The 22,052-nt window shown below is 40.3% G+C and overlaps 1 protein-coding gene across 5 annotated transcripts in view; it reads right to left on the bottom strand.

Moving 5' to 3' along the window:
* EPS15L1 (epidermal growth factor receptor pathway substrate 15 like 1) overlaps positions 1 to 22,052 on the bottom strand; it is a 67,767-nt gene that overhangs the window by 24,645 nt on the left and 21,070 nt on the right. For 3 of the 5 annotated variants that reach the window (XM_054013457.1, XM_054013461.1, XM_054013462.1), the window contains 11 exons: positions 20,105 to 20,167; positions 17,217 to 17,302; positions 16,354 to 16,426; positions 15,537 to 15,698; positions 11,740 to 11,937; positions 11,177 to 11,341; positions 8,778 to 8,904; positions 8,346 to 8,396; positions 7,727 to 7,863; positions 5,115 to 5,175; positions 3,231 to 3,313 (listed from right to left, as the gene is read on the bottom strand). In XM_054013457.1, the coding sequence (XP_053869432.1) occupies positions 3,231 to 3,313; positions 5,115 to 5,175; positions 7,727 to 7,863; positions 8,346 to 8,396; positions 8,778 to 8,904; positions 11,177 to 11,341; positions 11,740 to 11,937; positions 15,537 to 15,698; positions 16,354 to 16,426; positions 17,217 to 17,302; positions 20,105 to 20,167 (1,206 nt within the window). The remainder of the gene's footprint in view (positions 1 to 3,230; positions 3,314 to 5,114; positions 5,176 to 7,726; positions 7,864 to 8,345; positions 8,397 to 8,777; positions 8,905 to 11,176; positions 11,342 to 11,739; positions 11,938 to 15,536; positions 15,699 to 16,353; positions 16,427 to 17,216; positions 17,303 to 20,104; positions 20,168 to 22,052) is intronic. The other 2 variants (XM_054013458.1, XM_054013460.1) reach the window with 1 other exon arrangement.

Below are 22,052 nucleotides of genomic sequence, written 5' to 3'. Positions count from 1 at the left end.
AACAGGCCATTCTACCTTGAGTGGTCCCTTATAATATGTGCTAACTACTTATGCTAAACAATCTGTTCCACCTTTCCTAGGCCTGAAGACGACCTCAGTAAGTTTGTCTACACAGCAAACAGACACCAGCAGCTGAGCAGTGCCAGCAGACTCTGGGTTGCGGGCAGGGGCGGCGAGTTGTATGGGCCCGTGCTCCACCAATATGAGATCACGGGGCCCGGCTCTCAAAGTTCGGAGCCGGGTCTCTCCCCTGGCCCCACCTGCCACCCCCAAGCAATGTAAAAGGGCCCAGGGCCCCCGCTGCCACCACTGGCAGACGGCATATCCCTGTGGCCCGTGAGGGCGGGGGGAGAAGAAAGTGTGTCTGCGCGCTGCCCCCACCCCAAGCTACGGCCAAATGGGAGCTGCAGGGGTGGTGCCTGTGGGCAGCGGTGTGTGGAGACCTCTCTGACCCTCTGCCTAGGAGCTGCTGCAAGAGGCGTGTGCGTGTTGCTTTCGGGAGCCGCCCAAGGTAAATGCTGCACCCCTCATCCTCTCCCGCCCCCCCAATCTCCTGCCCCCAAAATCCCTCCCAGAGCCTGCCCCCTAACCCCCTACCCCAGCCCAGACCCCGCAACCAAACTCCCTCCCAGAGCCCACCCCCGTAAAGGACCCTGCCAACCATTTAAAAATAAATATATAAAAAATGATTCCACACTGATTTATTCATTGTTATACTGCATAAGAACATAAGAACATAAAGGCCGTAGCGGGTCAGACCAAAGGTCCATCTAGCCCAGTATCCTGTCTACCGACTGTGGCCAATGCCAGGTGCCCCAGAGGGAGTGAACCTAACAGGCACTGATCAAGTGATCTCTCTCCTGCCATCAATCTCCATCCTCTGACAGAGGGAGGCTAGGGACACCATTCCTTACCGTCCTGGCTAATAGCCATTAATGGACTTAACCTCCATGAATTTATCCAGTTCTCTTTTAAACGCTGTTATAATCCTAGCCTTCACAACCTTCTCAGGTAAGGAGTTCCACAAGTTGACTGTGCGCTGTGTGAAGAAGAACTTCCTTTGATTTGTTTTAAACCTGCTGCCTATTAATTTCATTTGATGACCCCTAGTTCTTGTATTATGGGAATAAGTAAATAACTTTTCCTTATCCACTTTCTCCACATCACTCATGATTTTATTTACCTCTATCATATCCCCCCTTAGTCTCCTCTTTTCCAAGCTGAAAAGTCCTAGCCTCTAATCTCTCCTCATATGGGACCCGTTCCAAACCCTTAATCATTTTAGTTGCCCTTTTCTGGCCCTTTTCTAGTGCCAGTACATCTTTTTTGAGATGAGGAGACCACATCTGTACGCAGTTTTCGAGATGAGGGCGTACCATCGATTTATAGAAGGGCAATAATATATTCTCAGTCTTATTCTCTATCCCCTTTTTAATGATTCCCAACATCCTGTTTGCTTTTTTGACCACCTCTGCACACTGTGTGGACATTTTCAGAGAACTATCCACTATGACTCCAAGATCTTTTTCCTGATTTGTTGTAGCTAAATTAGCCCCCTTCATATTGTATGTATAGTTGGGGTTATTTTTCCCAATGTGCATTACTTTACATTTATCCACATTAAATTTCATTTGCCATTTTGTTGCCCAATCACTTAGTTTTGTGAGATCTTTTTGAAGTTCTTAACAGTCTACTTTGGTCTTAACTAGTTTAGTATCAGCTGCAAACTTTGCAACCTCACTGTTTACCCCTTTCTCCAGATCATTTATGAATAAGTTGAATAGGATCGGTCGGAGGACTGACCCTTGGGGAACACCACTAGTTACCCCTCTCCATTCTGAGAATTTACCATTTAGTCCTACCCTTTGTTCCCTGTCTTTTAACCAGTTCTCAATCCATGAAAGGACCTTCCCTTTTATCGCATGGCAGCTTAATTTACATAAGAGCTTTTGGCGAGGGACCTTGTCAAAGGCTTTCTGGAAATCTAAGTACACTATGTCCACTGGATTCCCCCTTGTCCACATGTTTGTTGACCCCTTCAAAGAATTCTAATAGATTAGTAAGACACGATTTCCCTTTACAGAAACCATGTTGACTATTGCTCAACAGTTTATGTTTTTCTATGTGTCGGACAATTTTATTCTTCACTATTGTTTCGACTAATTTGCCCGGTACAGACGTTAGACTTACCGGTCTGTAATTGCCGGGATCACCTCTAGTTTTATCATGTTTTGAAACGTATGTTAAATTTTGATTCTGCAACAAAAAAGGAGTTCTGTAGGTAAAGCACTGGAAGGCTCAAGCTCCCAGGGAGACCCTTCTGAGAGTTCTGCTATTTAAAACCAAACATCCTGCTATTTGTAGAGGCTGCTGCCACCCAGTGGAGGAAAAAAGCTTTATAAGCAAAACAAGACACAAAGGAATTATTATTTTGGCCACAAAGACATTCTGATTTTAAAATCGCTTGAAAATGTATCTTTAAATGTTTTCTTTTCTTTCCCTATTTATGAAAATCCCTTAGAAAATAAAATCTATTCCTACCCAATATTTTGTCTAAAGTGCACACACATTCAACTTGTCATTGTAAGGCTGACAGTAAAGGTTGGGTGACTGACATTCATTTTAACTCTCCAAAAAGAATCTTGGAAAAAATGACATGGACTTTGTGAAGTTTTAATTTGTGATGTCTGTTTTAGTACAGGAGTCCCCCTCAAAAGTTGGACTTTCTGGAGAAATTTCAAGACATGTTCACTTTTAAATGTTTCCTCTGGAAAAAAAAGTTAGCAAATTTTTGACCAAATCAGTAACAAAGTTGTTATGTTATGTTAAAATTTGGAGAGTAAATTCAAATACAGAAAGTCAAATGAAGGGATTTGAATCCTGTTTTCCATGTAAATCTCAACGCAACCTTAACTACGGAACCACCAGAGTAACTCAATAATAATCATTTGGTCATCTAAATTACACTAGAACACTGACACGCCCTTCTATCACTCCCCCCAAAAAATCTAGAGATTTTGGTGGGACAAACAAGTTATTAAAAGCCTACTGTGTCCAAAATAATTATATCATTAGTCCCTTTCAGAGGGTTTTTCCAAATGTGACTGCAAGATTTTGCTTGTTTCAATATAATGCTATTCTTTTCTTCACACAAATGAAGAATTAAATTAAAAATAAAAATGAAAAAATGTTTATAGAGAAGGACTGATGCGTCCTTTGGTAACATTTACCTTTGACATCTGGCTAAAATCTGCAAAGCCCTCATTGCTACTGAAGGCACCACTTCCAAACGGGTCTAACGTTCCAAAAGGATCTGAAACAAGTATAGAACAAAGCTATATGGTTTTTATTTTGTTTAATATAATACCTAGACAGAGGAAAAATCTACTGTCACTAAAGTAGATCACCAGACACATTAAAAAACCCTCTTAATACTAGTGCCAATAGCACAAATTATTTAATAAATTCACAGGAGTCATGTTTTTCTCTTTATGACGCAGTCAAAATCATGACAAAGTCTCTTTAAATATGAGCTGACACCTACAACATGGTTTCATAAAACATTTGCTATAAAATACTATCAAGTCAGCAATCATGACTTCAGTGAACTAAAAGAATGATAATTTTTTTTCCCTTGGGTGAAAAATTTGGCAGTAACAAGACATGAACTGTTACCAAGAGGGAAAGATATAAGGAGAGAAGCTCAATTAGTTGAACTTCCATCTGTTCACTCCATTCAAGCTCTCTTTTGTAGGCCACAGTTTCTTTTTAATGCTGTTCATTCAGACTTTGTCTGTTACTTAAAGGCTTGTTTACATGGAGAACCCAGGAAAATTAATCTGAATTACCAGAAGGTATGAATTTGAAGCTGAATTTAAACCACATTAAACCTTTGTGTGAACACCCTCATTCAGAATTAAAGTGGCCTTAATTTGGTTTAGTTAAGATAAATCAAATTCAGACTCCTTTAATTCTGAAAGATGGTGTTCACACAGGGGTTTAAATAATCCACTTTAAAGTCATACCTTTAATTAATTTGGATTAATTTTCCTGGGTTTCCCCATGTAGACAAGCCCAAGACTACTCAGACCACATTCCAACTCTCTCAAACATTCCTTTCTCAAGCATTGTTTTTCCAAAGGATAGAAAATAGTATCTCTAAATTCCTGTTTATTTCTAGTATCCTAGTTTTTAAATTCTGTTCCTCAATTAAATTGTTCATATTGGTTATGGACTCATCAACTTTAGCAAACTCTTCCATGATCTTGAAAACTTCTATAAGTCACCCTGAAATCTTTTTTACCCATGAGAATCAGACATGCTCAAATGACACACGTTCTTAATGAAGGTAGACCCAGACTGTCACATCCAGAGGAGAAGGGGAGAAAAAGGGGTAGCACATGAAAATTCTCCCCTCATGGAGGATTTTTCCATATTCTGCCACTGGGTGAGGTGTGTGGTTTTCCTACCTGAGGAAGTCCAGGTAGTTTGGTCCTCAGAAGCTATGGATGTTGAGAGACCTGCTAGAAGGACAGAGCCGTCTGCATCCAGACCCTCTGCACTAGCTGTATATCTCCCGGCTCCCTGGTTCCACTGGAGTCACATTGCCAGGGACTGCCCTGCCCATAGGCTGCCCTTGGAATTCCCCACTTAAAGAGGAATTCCCCAAAAGAGTTAATGTTGCCTCAGGTTGGATTAATTTATCTCCTGTTTCTTCACTGCTTGCTTAGAAGAAAGGTTAGGAGCAATGCATAGCGCATGTGTGGAGGATCCCTCGATAGTCTGTAATAAGTACACTGTGATGATGTATCCCATAGAATTGCAGTCTGCTTTTGCTATTCCGAGGCTTGAGGGTGAACTCTGTACGATTTCCAGTGCTGGTGCTAGCCCATTGGGGGTTCTAAGGAGGAATATTTTTGGGAGCCCCCCACAACACATACTAATAATTAATAGGGGGTCCCCTTGAGCTGCTCAGGGCCCCAAGCAATTGCTTGGTCTGCTTATGCTTACGCACTGGCTCTAGCAATCTCCAAATTTTAACTGATATACTTGTGTTTCAAAAAGGCAGCAGAATTTACAGTGCATTTTACAGGAAGAAAATACTTCCCTCTTACCTGGGCCTTTTGAAGAGATACTTGAAGATGTGAAAGGATCGCGACTGTCAAAGGGGTCAGGCTAAATGAGGAGGAAAGAAGAAATGGCTTGTTAATAATTTTAATGTATTCTGCACTTACCTTTCTGTGTATACCAAAATCTTCAATACATTATGAAAACTGCTATTCTAGGCCAAATTAATCTCTAGTACAGTCGTTCTCAATTCTCCCTCCCGCCACGGACCACTTGAAAATTGCTGAATGTCTCAGCGGACCACTTAATGATCTTTCCAGATGTTGTTTGTACCATTAGCTAACTATTGTAAAGCACTTTGGATAAAAGGGCTATATAAAAAAATCCTTAATAATAAAGGTTTTTTTGTTCTACAAATAAAAACACACAACTCATATTTTAATATCAGTAGTCTTACCTTTCTAATGCGATGGATGTGCCCTCTTTCCCCCACCATGGCAGCCCCCGATCTGGGGCTATGAAGGAGGGGGGTCTCTCCCCCATCACAGCAGCCACAGAACTGAGGCTGGGAAGGAGGGCCATCTCTCCCTGGCAGTCACAGCCCTGGAGCTGAGGAAAGTCGCCTCTTTCTCTGGCTGCTGCAGCCCCCCATGTCCCAAATTCCCCCCAGCCCCTCTTCTCACCCCAATGGCCCCTCCCACCTACCCCCTATTCCTCCCAGGCCACCACCTCACCTTACATGTGCGTCTTCTCCAGGCACCTAATTAGTGGAGCCACGCCTGCACGGCTCCACTAATTAGGTGGGTGGCCCTTCATTCTTTCATGTGCAGCCGCCCAGGCATGCACCTTAGAGGGAACTATCCGCGGACTACCTGAATGGAGCTCGCGGACCACAGTTTGAGAACCTCTGCTCTTGTGCAATTCTAGTATAGTCAATGGACTTTGAATTTGACCAAATATTATGAAATACTCTTGTTGGATAAATACACATTATTAGTGCATGTAGGTCTTGATAGCAATGATACAACGTGGAGTTGCTGACAATAAAGGCAAGTATCCCATTGAGCAGAACACATTCCAGAGCAGGGGATCTCACAGTAAAATAAAGCTGGTACTAGTCTATGATGCAAAGCCCAAGAACATATTTGTACAGGAGTCTGTTGTCAAAATGTTCAGACCTGAGCGCCAAAAGTTGGCATTTAAATAGACCTGGCTTAATTTCAGAGCTGCTGAGTATCCACAACTTCTCATTAAAGAAACAGTAGCTATAGGTACTCATCAGCTCTGAAAATCTGGCCATTTATTTAGCTGCATATCTTTAGGCACTGAAGTTTGAAAATGTTGCCCTATGCTTGTAAATAGAAAGGAATTCTCTGAAACACATTTTCACCATAAGGATACCATTATTCTGCTATAAGTAGGGCCCTACCAAGCTGTGAAAAACGTGTCATGGACTCTGAAATCTGGTCTTTTGTGTACTTTTACCCTATAATATACAGATTTCACAGGGGAGACCAGAGTTTCTCAAACTGTGGGTCCTGACCCCAAAACAGGATGTGTGTGTTGGGGGGAGGGGGGACTGCAAGGCTATTGTAGGGGAGGGGTCATGCTATTGCCACCCTTACTTCTGCACTGCCTTCAGAGCTGGGTGGCCAGAAAGCAGCGTCTGCTCACCGGGCGCCCAGTTCTGAAGGCAGCACTGCCAGCAGCAGCGCAGAAGTAAGTGTAGCAATGGGAGGCCAGAGAGTGGCAGCTGCTGGCTGAGGGCCCAGCTCTGAAGGCAGCAGCACAGAAGTAAGGGTAGCAATACCATACCATGCCGTCCTTATTCTGCGCTGCTGCTGTCAGTGGCACTGCCTTCAGAGCTGCGCTCCTGGCCAGCACCTGCTGCTCTCCAGCTCTGAAGGCAGCACCACTGCCAGTAGCAGCACAGAAGTAAGGGTAGAAATACCGCAACCCCCCTACAATAACCTTGCGATGTCCCCACTAACCCCTTTTGGGTCAGGACCCCTACAATTACAACACTGTGAAATTTCAGATTTAAATATCTGAAATAATGAAATTTATGATTTTTAAAATCCCATGACCGTGAAATTGACCAAAATGGACCATGAATTTGGTGAAGCCTTAGCTATAAGACAAGTACAAAATCCTGACTCTGAACTACTCTTTATTCAAATCCATTATGAATTATGTTACACCAACACAACTTTGTCAAATACCCAAATAATTACCTACCAAGAATACTCATATAAAGTTGGTATTGTCTGACTTATGTTGTGCCACTAAGTATGTCAGTTACAGAATGATGGATGTTTGGCAATGCATACTATTTCACATTGATGGTAGTGTGGTACAGGACAAAAATTTCCATAAAATGGAGACAAGGCAAAGGGGGTTAATTTAATTTCTAGTATAAGAGCTCATGATGAGCTGCTGTAACAGCTGTAAGTCATCAGTTCCAATGGAAATGAGCAGAACTGCTCCTGGACTTGGTAATTCACACCCACTATTCAAAAATGTAATTAGTCACCTATATAAGACTTAAAAAGAAAATCTCCAGACACCTTTCTCCTGTTTTGCCTTTTAGGCAAGGTACCTGCATAACAGTAGAAAAGTTTATTATAGTGCAACATACACAAATTTAAAAATTACCTACCTTTGAGGGCAGTGTGGGTTTTTTTGTGAATGGATCTGAGGTAAATGGATCATTCTTCACCTGTTTCTTAAAAAAATCCTCAGAGACAGAACTACGAAATGGGTCACTTTCTTTAAATGGATCCCCTCCAAATGGGTCTAGCAAAAGAGTTAAGGGATGTAAACAAAATGTACTGCTTTACAGGTAAAACACTAGACAATGTGCTATAGGGAACAATCATGCATTAGCAAGGAGTCAGAACAAATATGCCTTTATCTCAAACTTATTTATCAAATAATAAATGATTGATATATTTTACTCTAAAAAAGAAGAAAACTATTATGATTATTTTAAATTCCAATTAAATTGATGTTTTATGGAGTTTATATTACAGTTATGAACTACATTTAATAAAAGTGTATATACCTTAATAAACTTCTTCCTGAGCTCACCTCACACGCACACACATATTCTGGGCTCCCCAGTTTAAACTAAAAAACAAAACACACACACACACACTCTCTCTCGGCTCCCCAGTTTAAACTGAAAATCTGAAGTTTTGGAAGGCCAGCTCTATACTGGGCATATCTATATTTGGCTACAAATTATATCCCACCTGTCTCAAAGAAAAAGCTTTTACCTGTTGAAGCAGGTGGTTGTTCTGAAAAAGGATCATTCTGGAATGGATCATCTAGGTAAAAAAAAAAAAAGAAAGAAAGAAAAATATCTTGTTTAGTCACCTACTTAGAGAATGTCTCCACTGCCCTATAGTTTGGATTAATGGGGTATGAACAGCAGGCACACCAAAGTGCTGCACTGCAACTCCCCTGTATAGATGCTGCGGGAGCAAACTTAAAAGAGTAAACTCTGGACCTTTAAGTTTGTACCCCGAGCATCCATACAGGGAAGTTACAGTGCAGCATTTCAGTGAGAATTGCTCTTCACACCCCTTAGTCCAAACTGCAGGGCACTGTAGACATACACTCAGTTAATAAGATTAGCACAGTTTGTAAAAATACATTTATAGTAAAATATGGTCTTCTGGTTCTTATATTAGCCATCAGTTACTTACTGCCTTTGAAAGGGTCTGCTCCTTTAAAAGGATCAGATCTGAATGGATCTTCGGCCTGGAATGGGTCTGTATGCAATTCTTGTGTATTATTACTAAACAATAAAGCTTTATTCTTGAAGGGATCATCCTAGAATTAAGAAGAGAAATATTACAAAGACGTTATCAATATTAAAATGATTAATCATCCAGTTAGAATACTGATGCATCTTATTCCTGTTCAATGTTATTTTAAATTTAAGAAGCTCCTTATTGAAACCAGTCATGCCCTTTAAACTGAAGCAAATGTCATAAATACATTGCTTGAGGCTACACAGAACATCAATAACTGCATACAGCACACAAAAACATGTTATTTCTGATTTCTGCATATTAATTTCTGAAATGCCTTCACGAACTTTCTAAAATTCCACCCATCTAGATTTTGCAAAAGCCCCAACTCCATGTAAAACATCTTAATTTCCAAGATAAATATATCTTTCCACAAATCTTTGGCTATTGATTGCTGTCTAGACTATAGTGGAGCAGGAACAATTATACCAAAACTGTTTCGAATAGATCTACCCCAGTCCATTTGATAAGCAAGAACAGGGATGGATTTCCTTCTAAAAACATGCTACCCTAGCCATGCTGGAAATGAACTCTCCTACACAGATGTAATCCATAGCATAGTTTTCAGGTTAACTATGGTTATTGCTAGCACAGTTCAAGCCAATGTTGCTAAACTAAAAAAAACAAGCCACAACCACAACACATGAACTGACAAAGTTGTGTCAATTCTTCATCATATGCATTTGTTTGTATGATATATTCTTATACCCTGGTCTTTGCCTATTTTGTGTCTTTTAGACTGTAAACCCTCTGGAGTCGCTTATGTTTGTACAGCACTCAGTACAATGGAGCTCCAATCCTGACTGATGCCTTTTGACTGTAATAAATGTTTACTAACAACAGACAAGGCCTTGGAGTTTACACAGCTAAAGGATCTCTCCTCAGTATAGAAGACACAAATGAAGAAGTCTAAAATTAAATTTTTTAACAGCAAAAGAAAAAATACAGAGGAGGCAGGAAGGATTAAGAAACAGAAAAGAAACAAATGCTTTACAAACTTTTCTATTTGAACATAGAGTTTTCTTCTAATAAGTAGCTCTCAGTCTTTACCAATAAAAGCCACATTCCAGAGACTTCCACTTGAAATTAAGTTTGACAATAACCATTCAAGCACAAAGACTGAGCAGCAAAGTATTAAAAAACAAGTCTGTGAGAACAACACTGTTCTGAGATAATCCCTTTCTTTCGCAAGTGTTTTCCTTTTGTTGCTTGAGCAGAGAAAGTAATGCAAGGCAGAAAGGTACAGTACTTTCTGAATGCTTATTAGGCCAGTATACTAAATATACTATATACAATATAGTGGTATTCTATAAGTATTTGCATGTTATTAATGCTATCACATTTCACTTAAATGTTTATTTTGAAATAGATCAAAGTGCTTTGGATACCTAAAAACAGAAACAATATCTAGAAAGTTATTCTACTTTCACTTTTATATAATCAAGACTTCTAAAATAACAAAATAAAATCTGATTTCTACAAAAAATAAAAACAAAACCAATAAATATGGAAAAATAAAATTTTCTTGAAACTCCCTGCAAACTGGGTATTTTGTAGACAGCGTTCATAACTTTTTAATTTTACAAAATATTTTAAATGACAATTATTTAAAAGAGCAAACAGGTTGTATTGCTGAAATGTGTAAGTGTACAACTCACATCCTACAGAAAAGCAGAAACCGTACATGACTGAAGGACTCCAAGAGAACAGCTGGACTGGAATTTAAAAGAAATTTTCCCCTGTTTTGCTCAGCCCAAAAGTCAGACAGGCAACACATTACAGTCTGGTCTACATTTAAAACTTTTACCTGCATAACTATGTCACATAGGAGTATGGGGTGGGGGTGGGGGGGAAATCACAACCATAACCAATAGCTATGCCAGGAAAAGCTCTTGCGTTCATGCAGTTATACTGGCAACATTTCCTTTGGCCAATATAGCTTATTTAGTTTGAAGAACTGCTATAAGTTATACCAACAAAAAGACCTTTTTTGCTGGAATAAGTTGCATCTCCAGAAGGAGAGTTTGACAGTACAGCTATACCAGCAAACTATTTCTAGAATAGATAAGACATAAGAATTAATCGTCACGAGAACTAAAATGTTCTAAGCCTATGGATGGAGGCTGCCATCTTGCAGAGATTACAGTGCCTTTTAAAGGTCACACAGTCAAGTAAATAAAAATCTTTTTACAATTTGAGTTTAGGTGCAAGTTACAAATCTAATGATTGTAAAATGTATTTTACACTGCATTGAATCATAAATCCACTTGTTACTTTAATTCAGTCTTTACCATAGCTCCAAAATTGCCTCTTTCTTTCTGTGCAATTCCTTCACTTATGTCCGCTAAATTCGTCATACTACCACCATGAATCCCATTCAGAGCTTCATTATTTTGTTCAATACTTTTACTGATTTCCTGGTGATTCTCTTGAAGTTGAGAAAGTTTACTTCTTGCCTAAATAATGAAAAATATTTCAGTATCCTGCAGGATTAGACATACACTCATATGAGCAAGCAACTAGCTACTCTGAGAATGAAAACTAGTACTCATCGACAAATCTGAACATTGCATTCACTCTGGAATTTGGTTACTGCAGGGCTCGAGAGATATGGGAGTAATTCTGCATGACGTTAAAAACAATTGTCAAAGTGTCACAGTATTGTCCTATTTTTTATTTTTTTTTTTAACATGAAATGGCAATCAAACTACTAGTCTGCAGTCACAAACCCCTATGCAATTATAGCAGTCTATTTTTTTTCTGCAGGATTCACTTTGTAGGTGCAGTTCATCCCTTCCTAAACTACTGGGCTTTAAAAGAGGGAGAAAGATGTGTATAAGATTACAGAGAATACCTGATTAATTTCTTCCTGTGTTGATTTTAAAGATTTAATTATTGTTTCAAGTTGCACTTTTCCTGCTTGGATACTCTGTTCTAGCTGAGTCTCTTCTTGCTGGAGACGATTCAGCTCTGCTTTTGCTCTATTCAGATCATCTTCCTGTGATTTTAAATCTGATTCCTGAGACTGAATCTCCATTTTCAAGGATGAAATCTGAAAAAGATTGCCATGCAGTGCCAACTTTAGAGTGCAAATTGAAATTAGAGTAACATTATTATTAATTGTGATAATTAATATTTCATTATATTCAAGATACTCAAGATAGTTAAGTCCCAGACAGACTGCAAAGAGCTGTAAAAGGATCTCTCAAAACTGGGTGACTGGGTAACAAAATGGCAGATTAAATTAAATGTTGATAAATGCAAAGTAATGAACATTGGATCCCAACTATACATAGAAAATGATGGGGTCTAAATCATAGGCGCAGACTTCCCCTCTTTCCCCTGGGTGCTCAACACCCCCTCTGCCCCTGGCCCCGCCCCCACTCCACCCCTTCTATTAGGCCCCGCCCCTTCCCCAAAGTCCCTGCCCCAACTCCACCCCCTCCCTGCCAATATTCCAGCTCCTTCCCCAAATCCCTGCCCCGGCCCTGTATCTTCCCCACCTCCTTCTCCTCTCTCCCCCCCCAGCGTGCTAATGCTGCCAAACAGCTGTTTGGTGGCAGCTGGGAGGTAGGCGGAGGAGTGGGGACGTGGCACGCTCGGGGCATAGGCGCCGACTCTGTGGGTGCTCTGGGGCTGGAGCACCCCGGGGAAAAATTGGTGGCCCCGCCCACAGCTCACCTCCGCCTCCTCCGTGAGCGCGCCACTGCATCCTGCTTCTCCCCACTCCCTCCCAGCGCTTATGCCGCAAAACAGCTGATTCGTGCAAGCCTGGCAGGGAGGGGGGAGGAGGAATGCGGCCTGTGCCTCCTTTGCCTGACTTTTTTTTTAAATACATTGAATACATTTATTAAAAAGTGGTCAGCTTTCAGCAGAACCAAATTTATAAGGGTTATACCAATTTCCTGTTTCTTATGTACCCATATGACCAGTGTGACGGGATCCTCAGGGTGCATCCTGGGAATGTGGGACTGTTGTGCCTCCTTAACTCTCCATGCTGGGCTGTCTCTCACAATACCTTGTCAAGCAGTAAACCCTTCTAAGCACTGTTATCACTCAGCACAACTGCATGTGGAGTCCTTCACCCAGCTAGATTGCATGAATGTTCCCAGAGCCACTCATGAATCACACAGAACAAGGCACCAGCCAAATCTCCCTAGCTCCCAGCCTTGTACCTCAGGAATATACAGTCTTGCATTGCTCAAGACGAGCAGTGAAACTTTATTCATTGGTTCCCCACTTCATCAATGGGAAGTGGATATACACCAGCTTTTGTAAATCTGAGCAGATTTACCAAACACTTCAGGCAAACTCACTGGTAAAGATAAACAGTAAAACAAGTTTATTGATTACAAAAGATAGATTTTAAGTGATTATAAGTGGTAAGTCAGAGTTAGTTACCAAAAGAAAAGAAAATATAAGCATGCAGTCTAAACTCTCAACCTTATTAGATTGGGCAACATCTAGATTAAGCAGTTTCTCACCCCACTGGATATTGCAGTTCATAGTACACAGGTTTCACCCTTGAAACCGGGGGCCAGTCTCCTCTGTTGGAGTTTTTAGTCTTCTGAGTGTCCTTGTTGCTTGTGGCGTAGGAGGAGGGAGAAGAAAAGGCCAAGCATGGGGCCACTGTGTTCTGTTTTATACCCTTCGTCCGTGTGCTTGGAGAACAAAAGTCTAGGCATGTCTGGTGGGCATTGCTGAGTCCCCAAGCAAGGTTGAGCAATGCCCCTGGTGTGGCCTTATGCAGGCGAGTCATTGAATTGTAACTGCTTTGCTGGACAATGGCTGTTGACGGTTGTTTGACACCTGCCCAGGCATTGGTTACTTTCCTTGCTATTGTCTCTGGGAACTAATATCTGGCCGATTCCTCAACTTACAGCATGATCATAACCTTTCCCCTGATATCTTAGATGGAGTCTTTTATATGCAATATCACAATTATATAAATGAGGAATATGGGGGTTACAGGGCGCGCTCCCCTGTTGTGTAGAGTGTCACAACCGGTCAAACTGAGTTTCTATAAAAAGACATGTTGACTATACTGAAATCATGTTAGAAATGAACAAGCAAACTTAAAATGCTGATCATTATAATAATGCACCTTAAACATTTTCTGTGTTGAAACTTTAAAAAGACTCAAAACCAAACTTCCCAGCTTTGAGTCTGGTTCCTCTAAAATTGGCATTTTCACCTCTAACATGAATAATATCTAGTTGGGCAACTTGTAAATATTGACAGAGTCCACAAGACAAGAGGAATATTGTTGCTTAATCCTACTTCCCACTTTTTATTAACTTTTTCCTGTTTCTCAAGCTATTAAAGAAGTTCACTTATCTGTATTTTCATCAGTGCATTAAAAGCCTGTGAGATGTGAGGTGATTTTTGGTTTTAATAAACTTTCATCACAAAGTCCAGTTTGTCTGGGCGGCAAGATTGGCGGAAAGCCTAAGAGGACTGTCTGTCTCTCCATGGTAAGGCTAATATAGTGATCAGGAGTTCACATTTGTTACTGGCTTCATGAAATCTAATAACAGAATATACCACCAGTTTGAGGTGTCTGCCCTGTTTTCTGACAGTCTGACCTGAGTTCAGCACTCGCAGCGGTGAGCCACTTAAGACAGTGTGACAGACGCCCTCTGAGAATTCTAATAGATTGATGAGGCATGACTCTTCTCCAACATATTCCATTCATCTACCTGTCTGAGAATACTGTGTTTTACTATAGTTACAACCAATTTGTTTGGTACTGAAATTAGGCTTACCAGCCCGTAACCGCCAGGATTGCCTCTGAAGCCCTTTTAAAAAATAGACGGTACATTAACTACCTCCAGTCATCTGGTCCAGAAGCTGATTTAAGCAATATGTTACATACCACAGTTAGTAGTTCTGCAATTTCATGGTTGAGTTCCTTTAGAACTCTTGAGTGAATACTATCTGGGCCTGGCAACTTATTTCTGTTTATCAATTTAATTAAATTAATTTAATTTAATCAAAGCCACCTCTACTGACACCTCAATCTGGGACAGTTCCTCAGATTGGTCGCCTAAAAAGAATGGTTCAGGTGTGGGAATCTCCCTTACATCCTCTGCAGGGATGACTGATGCAAAGAACTCAATTAGCATCTCTCATTCCCTTCAACTTCCCCTCCCTTTGCTCCATCCTACCCTTTCTCCTAATCCCTCCCTTTGAACCATTTTCCTCTCTCCTCTTAACTTTTTGTACCTTCTTCCATGCTGCTCCCCTATGTTGGAACTTCAACCCCACACATCTCTTTCGTGCACCAAAAAAGTAACTTCTCTTTACTGTATCCCTCCTCAAAACATATTTCCTTCCTGAAACACTGGTGTGATAATCTTTCATAATCATTGCCACTACCTGTACCACTGCCCAATGATGGTAGCTCCTGTGAGGAAGGACCATGCTTTTCATGTACTGTATGGCGCCCAATAAATATTCATGACTGTTAGAAAAGCTATTCAAGTTAATAAAGCCCTTTTCTGCACCTGTGTATATTTGTATAGTATAGGTGATTAAGAGCAACATTAGCAGGCAAAACAAGAGTTATTTATTATATTGATAAACTGTTTTTTTTTCCCCCAGTAAAAGATGCAATATGCATGATCACCTCCAGAATTAACACACACTCACCATCTGTGTTTCTTCCTCACATTTCTGCCTCACATCATTTAGCATATCTTTCAGTTTGGCTTTCTGCTGGTCCATTTCATCTAGACGGTCTTGAGCATCTTGTTTCTGAGCTTCCAGCTCTTGCAAGTTACTTGTTTCTCTGTCTAAATCATTTTGCAGCTCCTGAAAAAAGTTCCACAACATTATAGACTACACTTAACCGATGTCTTGTGACAAGCGGTTAAGCTTAAAGAGACATACTGAAGTAGGCAAACCCCAAATTCAACCTGCCTGTGTTGCCTATAGAATTTCCCCCATTCAAAGGTTTCAGTGCTTTTTGTAAACAGATTAAAAAACAAAAACAAAACAAACAAAAAACTGCCAGCACTTTAGCACTCATGAATAATCTTCTATAAGAAATCAATGTCCATGCGACGGGAGAAGAGTCTCAGAAGACAAGGATTTCAGCTATTCTAAGCCTATTATAAATGATTTTTAGAACATGAATTTCAGAATTTAGATGGGATATCTTCACAAAGTTGTTTAAACAGTATTAACGAAGCATTAACAAAGAGAAACATTTTCTATTATATTCAATACTATCTGCATTTTACACTAACCAGCATCAAAACAAAATATTTTCTACAGTGCACAGAAAAATGAAATCATTCCTACAAGTTATTCCTCCAGTGCCAGAATAAATATACCCAGATGAATTCATAAAGGAAGTAGTGTGTGTGTGTGGGGGAGGGGGGAACGAACGAACTGTTCAAAACATGGATGGTGCTTCCTGTAGAATTTTAAAGAAATGTCATTAATAATAATCCAGAGTTTTTACCTGAACTTCATTGGTTTTCTGTCTAATTGAGTCCTCCTTTTCTCTAATGTCCTGTTCTAGTGAATACTTTTCTCTGTAGGGAAAACATTCACATGACTGATACAATTAAAATAAGACAATATTTTACAAAAAGTCAATTAAATGTTCTTTTGTAAACAATGCACAGATGAAAAAGCAATCCTACATTTGTGTCATACTTTCAAGAAGTAATTAAGAAATATGCTTTTTCATATTTAAAGACTGATTTGCCCCAAAATCAGTCTTCTCATTTCATGCACTAGGCTCCAAGTAACCTTCTAGGCACTGCTCCTGATCTCAGTGTAATCAGTGGGAGTTATTATTAACTTCAAAGACAGCCAGATAAGGCTCCTGAACTGTAGCATTCAAGAGACAATATAGGACCAATGGAAGTAATGATCACCAGTAACCAAAGTGAAGTAATACTGAAACTGTTCTACTAATCAGGGATTCAACTATTCCATTTAAATGAAAAGGAAGGTTTTAGTTTGTGCAAAATTTATTTTACTTACCTCAGAGTGACATTTCAGAATGAACTACTCTGGCTATAAATAAAAAAATACAGTGAACAATTGGGTTCAACTATATAAAAGGTGATGGGATCCTATTTTTGATCGTACCATATATATACACACACACACACTTTTTTTAAAAAAAACAAGAATCTATGGAACCAATAAATATACTGCTCCCTAATGAACTGGACTAAGAAAGGTTTCCTCTTTTTTGGAGGGCACAGCGGTTAGAAAAACTGTTATGCAATTTGTTAAGAGCCATCATTAGTGAGGAAAATCCTCCATTTCACAGGTTCCGAATTCTTAACTTTAACAGTACACTATATTTACCTCTGCAGATGTGCAATCTCTTGACTAATATCATCGAGTTCTTTCACGCCTGTAAATTCTCCTGATCCGACAGAACTTGAACTATCCTGTAAGAAATCAAAATATTCCATTATAAAGCAAGCCAAATGAAGAACAGGAACGTATTCTGGGCAAAGATTGAAGACACAGGATCCACCCCTCACTTTACACTTGGCCAATGTACATGGCAGAGGGGCATTGCTGGCACATGATGGCATACATCACATTGGTAGATGTGCAGGTGAATGAGCCCCTGATGGTGTGGCTGATGTGATTAGTTCCTATGATGGTGTCCCTTAAATAGATATGTGGACAGGGTAGGCACCGGAGTTTGTTGCAGGGTTTGGTTCCTAGGTTGGGGTTTTTGTTGTGTGGTGTGTAGTTGCTGGTGAGTATTTGCTTCAGGTTGGGGGGGGGGGGGGGTGTCTGTAAATGAGGACTGGCCTGTTCCCCAAGGTCTGTGAGAGTGAGGGATCGTCCTTCAGGATAGGTTGTAGATCCTTGATGATGCGCTAGAGATGCCACTAGCCGTCACCTACAGTCCCCAACTAAAACCTCTCCAGCGCTTCATCAAGGATCTACAGTCCTCACTTACAGACAGCCCAAGCCCCCACAACCTGAAGCAAATACTCACCAGCAACTACACACCACACAACAAAAACACCGACCCAAGAACCAAATCCTGCAACAAACCCCGGAGTCTACTCTGTCCACATATCTATTCAAGGGACACCATCATAGGATCTAACCACATCAGCCACACCATCAGGGGCTCGTTCACCTGCACATCTACCAATGGGATATATGCCGTCATGTGCCAGCAATGCCCCTCTGCCATGTGCATTGGCCAAACCGGACAGTCTCTACACAAAAGAATAAATGGACACAAATCTGACATCAGGAATCATAACATTCAAAAACCAGTAGAACACTTCAATCTCCCTGGTCAGTCAATAACAGACCTAAAAGTAGCAATTATTCAACAAAAAAAAACTTCAAAAACAGACTCCAATGTGAAACTGCAGACCTGGAATTAATTTGCAAACTGGACACCATCACACTAGGCATGAATAAAGCCTGGGAGTGGTTGGGTGATTACAAAACCTAAACCTGATTTCCCCAATACAAATTTCCCCCTACTGTTAGTCACACCTTCTTGTCAACTGTCTGAAATGGGCCACTCTCATTACCACTTCAAAAGTTATTTTTCCTCCTTTGGTATCCTGCTGTCAATTAAATTAGACTGACCTCATACTTGGTAAGGCAACTCACATCTTTTCATGTATTTATACCTGCTCCTGTATTTTCCACTCCATGCATCTGATGAAGTGGGTTCTAGCCCACAAAAGCTTATGCCCAAATAAAATTGTTAGTCTCGAAGGTGCCACAAGGTGCACAAGGTTGTTTTTGCTGATACAGACTAACACAGTTACCACTCTGAAACCTGTAGAAGCTATAGTGACAGGCATTCATCACCAAACACAGAGTATGCTGGAAGTTAAGGGGCCAGATTCAAAGGTTCTCTCTCACTTCTTAAGCAGGGAAATGCTCATTAAATGATCACTGAGGACGGACCTCAAAATTTGGCCTTAAGTATAATTAAAATCAGCATTTCTATTCCCCTGAAAAGTGACAGTATTTGAGAGAGAACTGTAAACCGAATCCTCTCAGCTTTCATTGTCTGTTTGACAATCAGGACATCTACAGTATTTAACTATATTTTTAAACAATACACTTCAAAAGGCTTCTTACTATTATGATGAAAAAAATGGGCTTTTTTTCTTGTTAAGCACAAAATATGTTTTTTTTTTTTTTTTTTTTAGCAGAAACTAGCAACTCAGAATGAAGGAATGGGGGACCTGAGTTCCCAACTTACATGATTTAACATCTTAAGACCCTACTTTGGGAAGATGAGGGATCCTTTGGCTTGTATGTTTAGTTGGGGTCAGGTAAGCATAAGGAAAACCTAGATACTAATTCTTAGATTTACTGGACAACAGCTCCCTGTTGTCTAACACTACTCATATTTTATAAGTACAAACAAACAATCACTAGAAACAGAATATGCATTCCAACTTGCTTGCAAATATATAGTTAAAAATATGAGCCGCCATGTTAGTCTCTTAGGGTATGTCTACACAGCGCGACAGCGCTTTAACGTGGCTGTGTAGTTGCGCTCCAGTGCTGGGAGAGAGCTCTAAGGCACTCTCCCAGCGCTGTAATAAAACCACCTCTGAGAGGGGAATAGCTCCCAGCACTGGAGTATTATCTACACTGCCACTTCACTGCGCTGAAACTTGCATCGCTCAGGGGGGTGTTTTTTCACACCCTTGAGCGAAGAAAGTTTCAGCGCTGTAAGTGGCAGTGTAGACAATGCCTTAGACAAATACAGCCCACTAATCAAAATGAACAAAAAGTTCATAAACTACACTCAGATAAGGTGCCATTTTTTTCATCAGATAAGGTGTCATTTTTTTTATGCTACATTTAACTATAAACATAGTAAATCAAAAATATGAAGCAATGAATTAAAGAATGAGTGGGAAGTTTAAGGATCTTGCACCAGGGCATATTTATTGGCAGCAATTTAATGTAAGTTACGGACCTAGTAATTTAATATGCCAACATTGAGCTACCTGTCAAAACAAGTGCTTGAAAAATTAATGGATCTCAGATTGTTGAAGGAGCTCATACCACTGGCTAAACAGCCAGAAGCGGCAGGCTCACATTGTAATGACATCACCACACTGTTAGGTGTCATAGGACACTAGTGCTGAAGAAATGGGGAAAGACACAGAAATAAAGAACTCAAAGTTACAACTGGACTATACAAACAAATTTGCATTCTTTGGAGCGTTCCAATTACTCACACGACGCATTTCTGTTAGCGCTGAGATCTCAGTTCCTACAGGGGTCAAGTAACCTGACAGAGTCTACAGAGAAAGGATATAGGAGAAATAGAAGAGCTTCAGAGAATGGCAACAAAAATGGACACAGGCCTGGAAAGATTTCCATTTGGGGAGAAAATGAAAAGATTAAGACTATTTCATTTACAGACAAAATTATAAGAAGTGATATGACAAGTGCATTGTATGCATTGAACGAGGGCAATGTGAGTGTCAAGGAGGCCCATAGATGAAGGGTGAAATACATTTGAAATAGATAAAAGGAAATTCTCCCCCTACAATCCTGGAAACACACAATGAATGCTTTGACCACCTGTAGAACTCACTGCTACAAGCTATTGAGGTAAAAAGCATAGTAGGAGTTAGAAAAGAATTAGACATTTATGTGACTAATGTAGAGTATTATTAATACAGCTAATTACACTAATATTAAAAAGGTATACGGGTTACCCTCATGCTTCAGGGAATAAACTGTTAATTGCCAGGAATTAGGAAGTCATTTCCCCCATTACGAGGATTTTATACTTTCAAGGGAAGCATCTAGTACTGCCACAGTCAGATCAATCATAGATCTAATCTGCTTTGGCAATTCCTATGTTATTTTCATGGTCTTGCCAGGTCCATCTATTTCATATTGCTTCTAATGTCAACTTCTCAAATTCCCTTATTTTCTTTAGTGATCTTCTAATTTCTTAAGACAAGACTTAACATTTTTCTGGTTTCTTCATCCCAGCTGTTTCTATGGGTAGGTCCACACTACCCGCCCGATTTGGCGGGTAGAGATCGATCTTCTGGGATCGACTTATCGCGTCTCATCTGGACGCGATAAATCGATCCCAGAAGCGCTCCCCCATCGACTGCGGAACTCCTGCTCGCCGAGAGGAGGAAGCACTGTCGACGGGGGAGCTTGCCTGCGCCGCATGGACCCGCAGTAAATAAACTTAGTTCGATCTAGGAAACGTCTACTTCAGCTACGCTATTCTCATAGCTGAAGTTGCGTTTCCTAGATCAATCCCCCGCCCCAGTGTGGACTAGCCCTATGAGTTTTCTGTTAATCTTGTAGGACTTCTTCCTTTGTGGCATCTCTGCAAAATTCTTAATCTCAGACTTCATTCAGAGCTATAATTCACTTTTAGATTATTAGCTCTACAAGACCTTCAAATTCAGTATTCACTCCTCCTTTCTAAATTTGCTGAGTTTTTCTCCTTTCTCTCTCACTCAGCACAGCCACTTCTTACATTTCAGGTCAACTCATTAGGAAGTCTATCTCATTCAAACCAGTTAAAAAAGGGAAAGGTTTTCTAATAAATAAATATTTAAAAAAGAAATCTTAACTATTATGATGTAAGATGAGCATGCAGACAGAAAAATATACCCTATTTCAGAGCTCTTCTGTTTAGCTGTACTATAATGTAAAAAAGTGAGCTGTTTATTTGATGCCTAGTCATTCATTAATGATTTCCTAGAGATGTGTGTCAGTCATATCTTCCTGACATCTTGTCCTCCTATAGCATCTGCGATGCTGACCTCTCCTCATACACCAAGAAAGATCCAGAGAAGTAGGAGGACCTCTTTTGGGATCCTTCTCTCATTTCCCATTTTCTGTAGGACTCCCAGAAGCAATGTTGACTCTACATTTTGTTTTGTTTTGTTAACTGAACAAGCTACCACCTCCATGAAGCACTATATTTTTGGCCTCGGGCAAGCTTATACTTTTTTTATTTTTAAAGTGAGTAGTGTATATGGGGGTGGGTGCGTGGAATTGTGTTTGTGTGTGTATGTATGTATGTAAGTAAAGGTGTGTTGGGGCAGTGAAGGGTGTGCCGGGGGAGGGGGCTGGCTACTCCATGGTGGCTCATCCCCAATAGCACACACTAGTAGTTCCTGTCCCTGGGATTCACTCTGAAGCAGC

Source organism: Malaclemys terrapin, chromosome 24 (assembly GCF_027887155.1).
Source record: "Malaclemys terrapin pileata isolate rMalTer1 chromosome 24, rMalTer1.hap1, whole genome shotgun sequence".
Lineage (NCBI taxonomy): Eukaryota > Metazoa > Chordata > Testudines > Emydidae > Malaclemys > Malaclemys terrapin.
The sequence above is the reverse complement of the archived record's forward strand: the minus strand, read 5'-3'. Positions and strand labels throughout refer to the sequence as shown.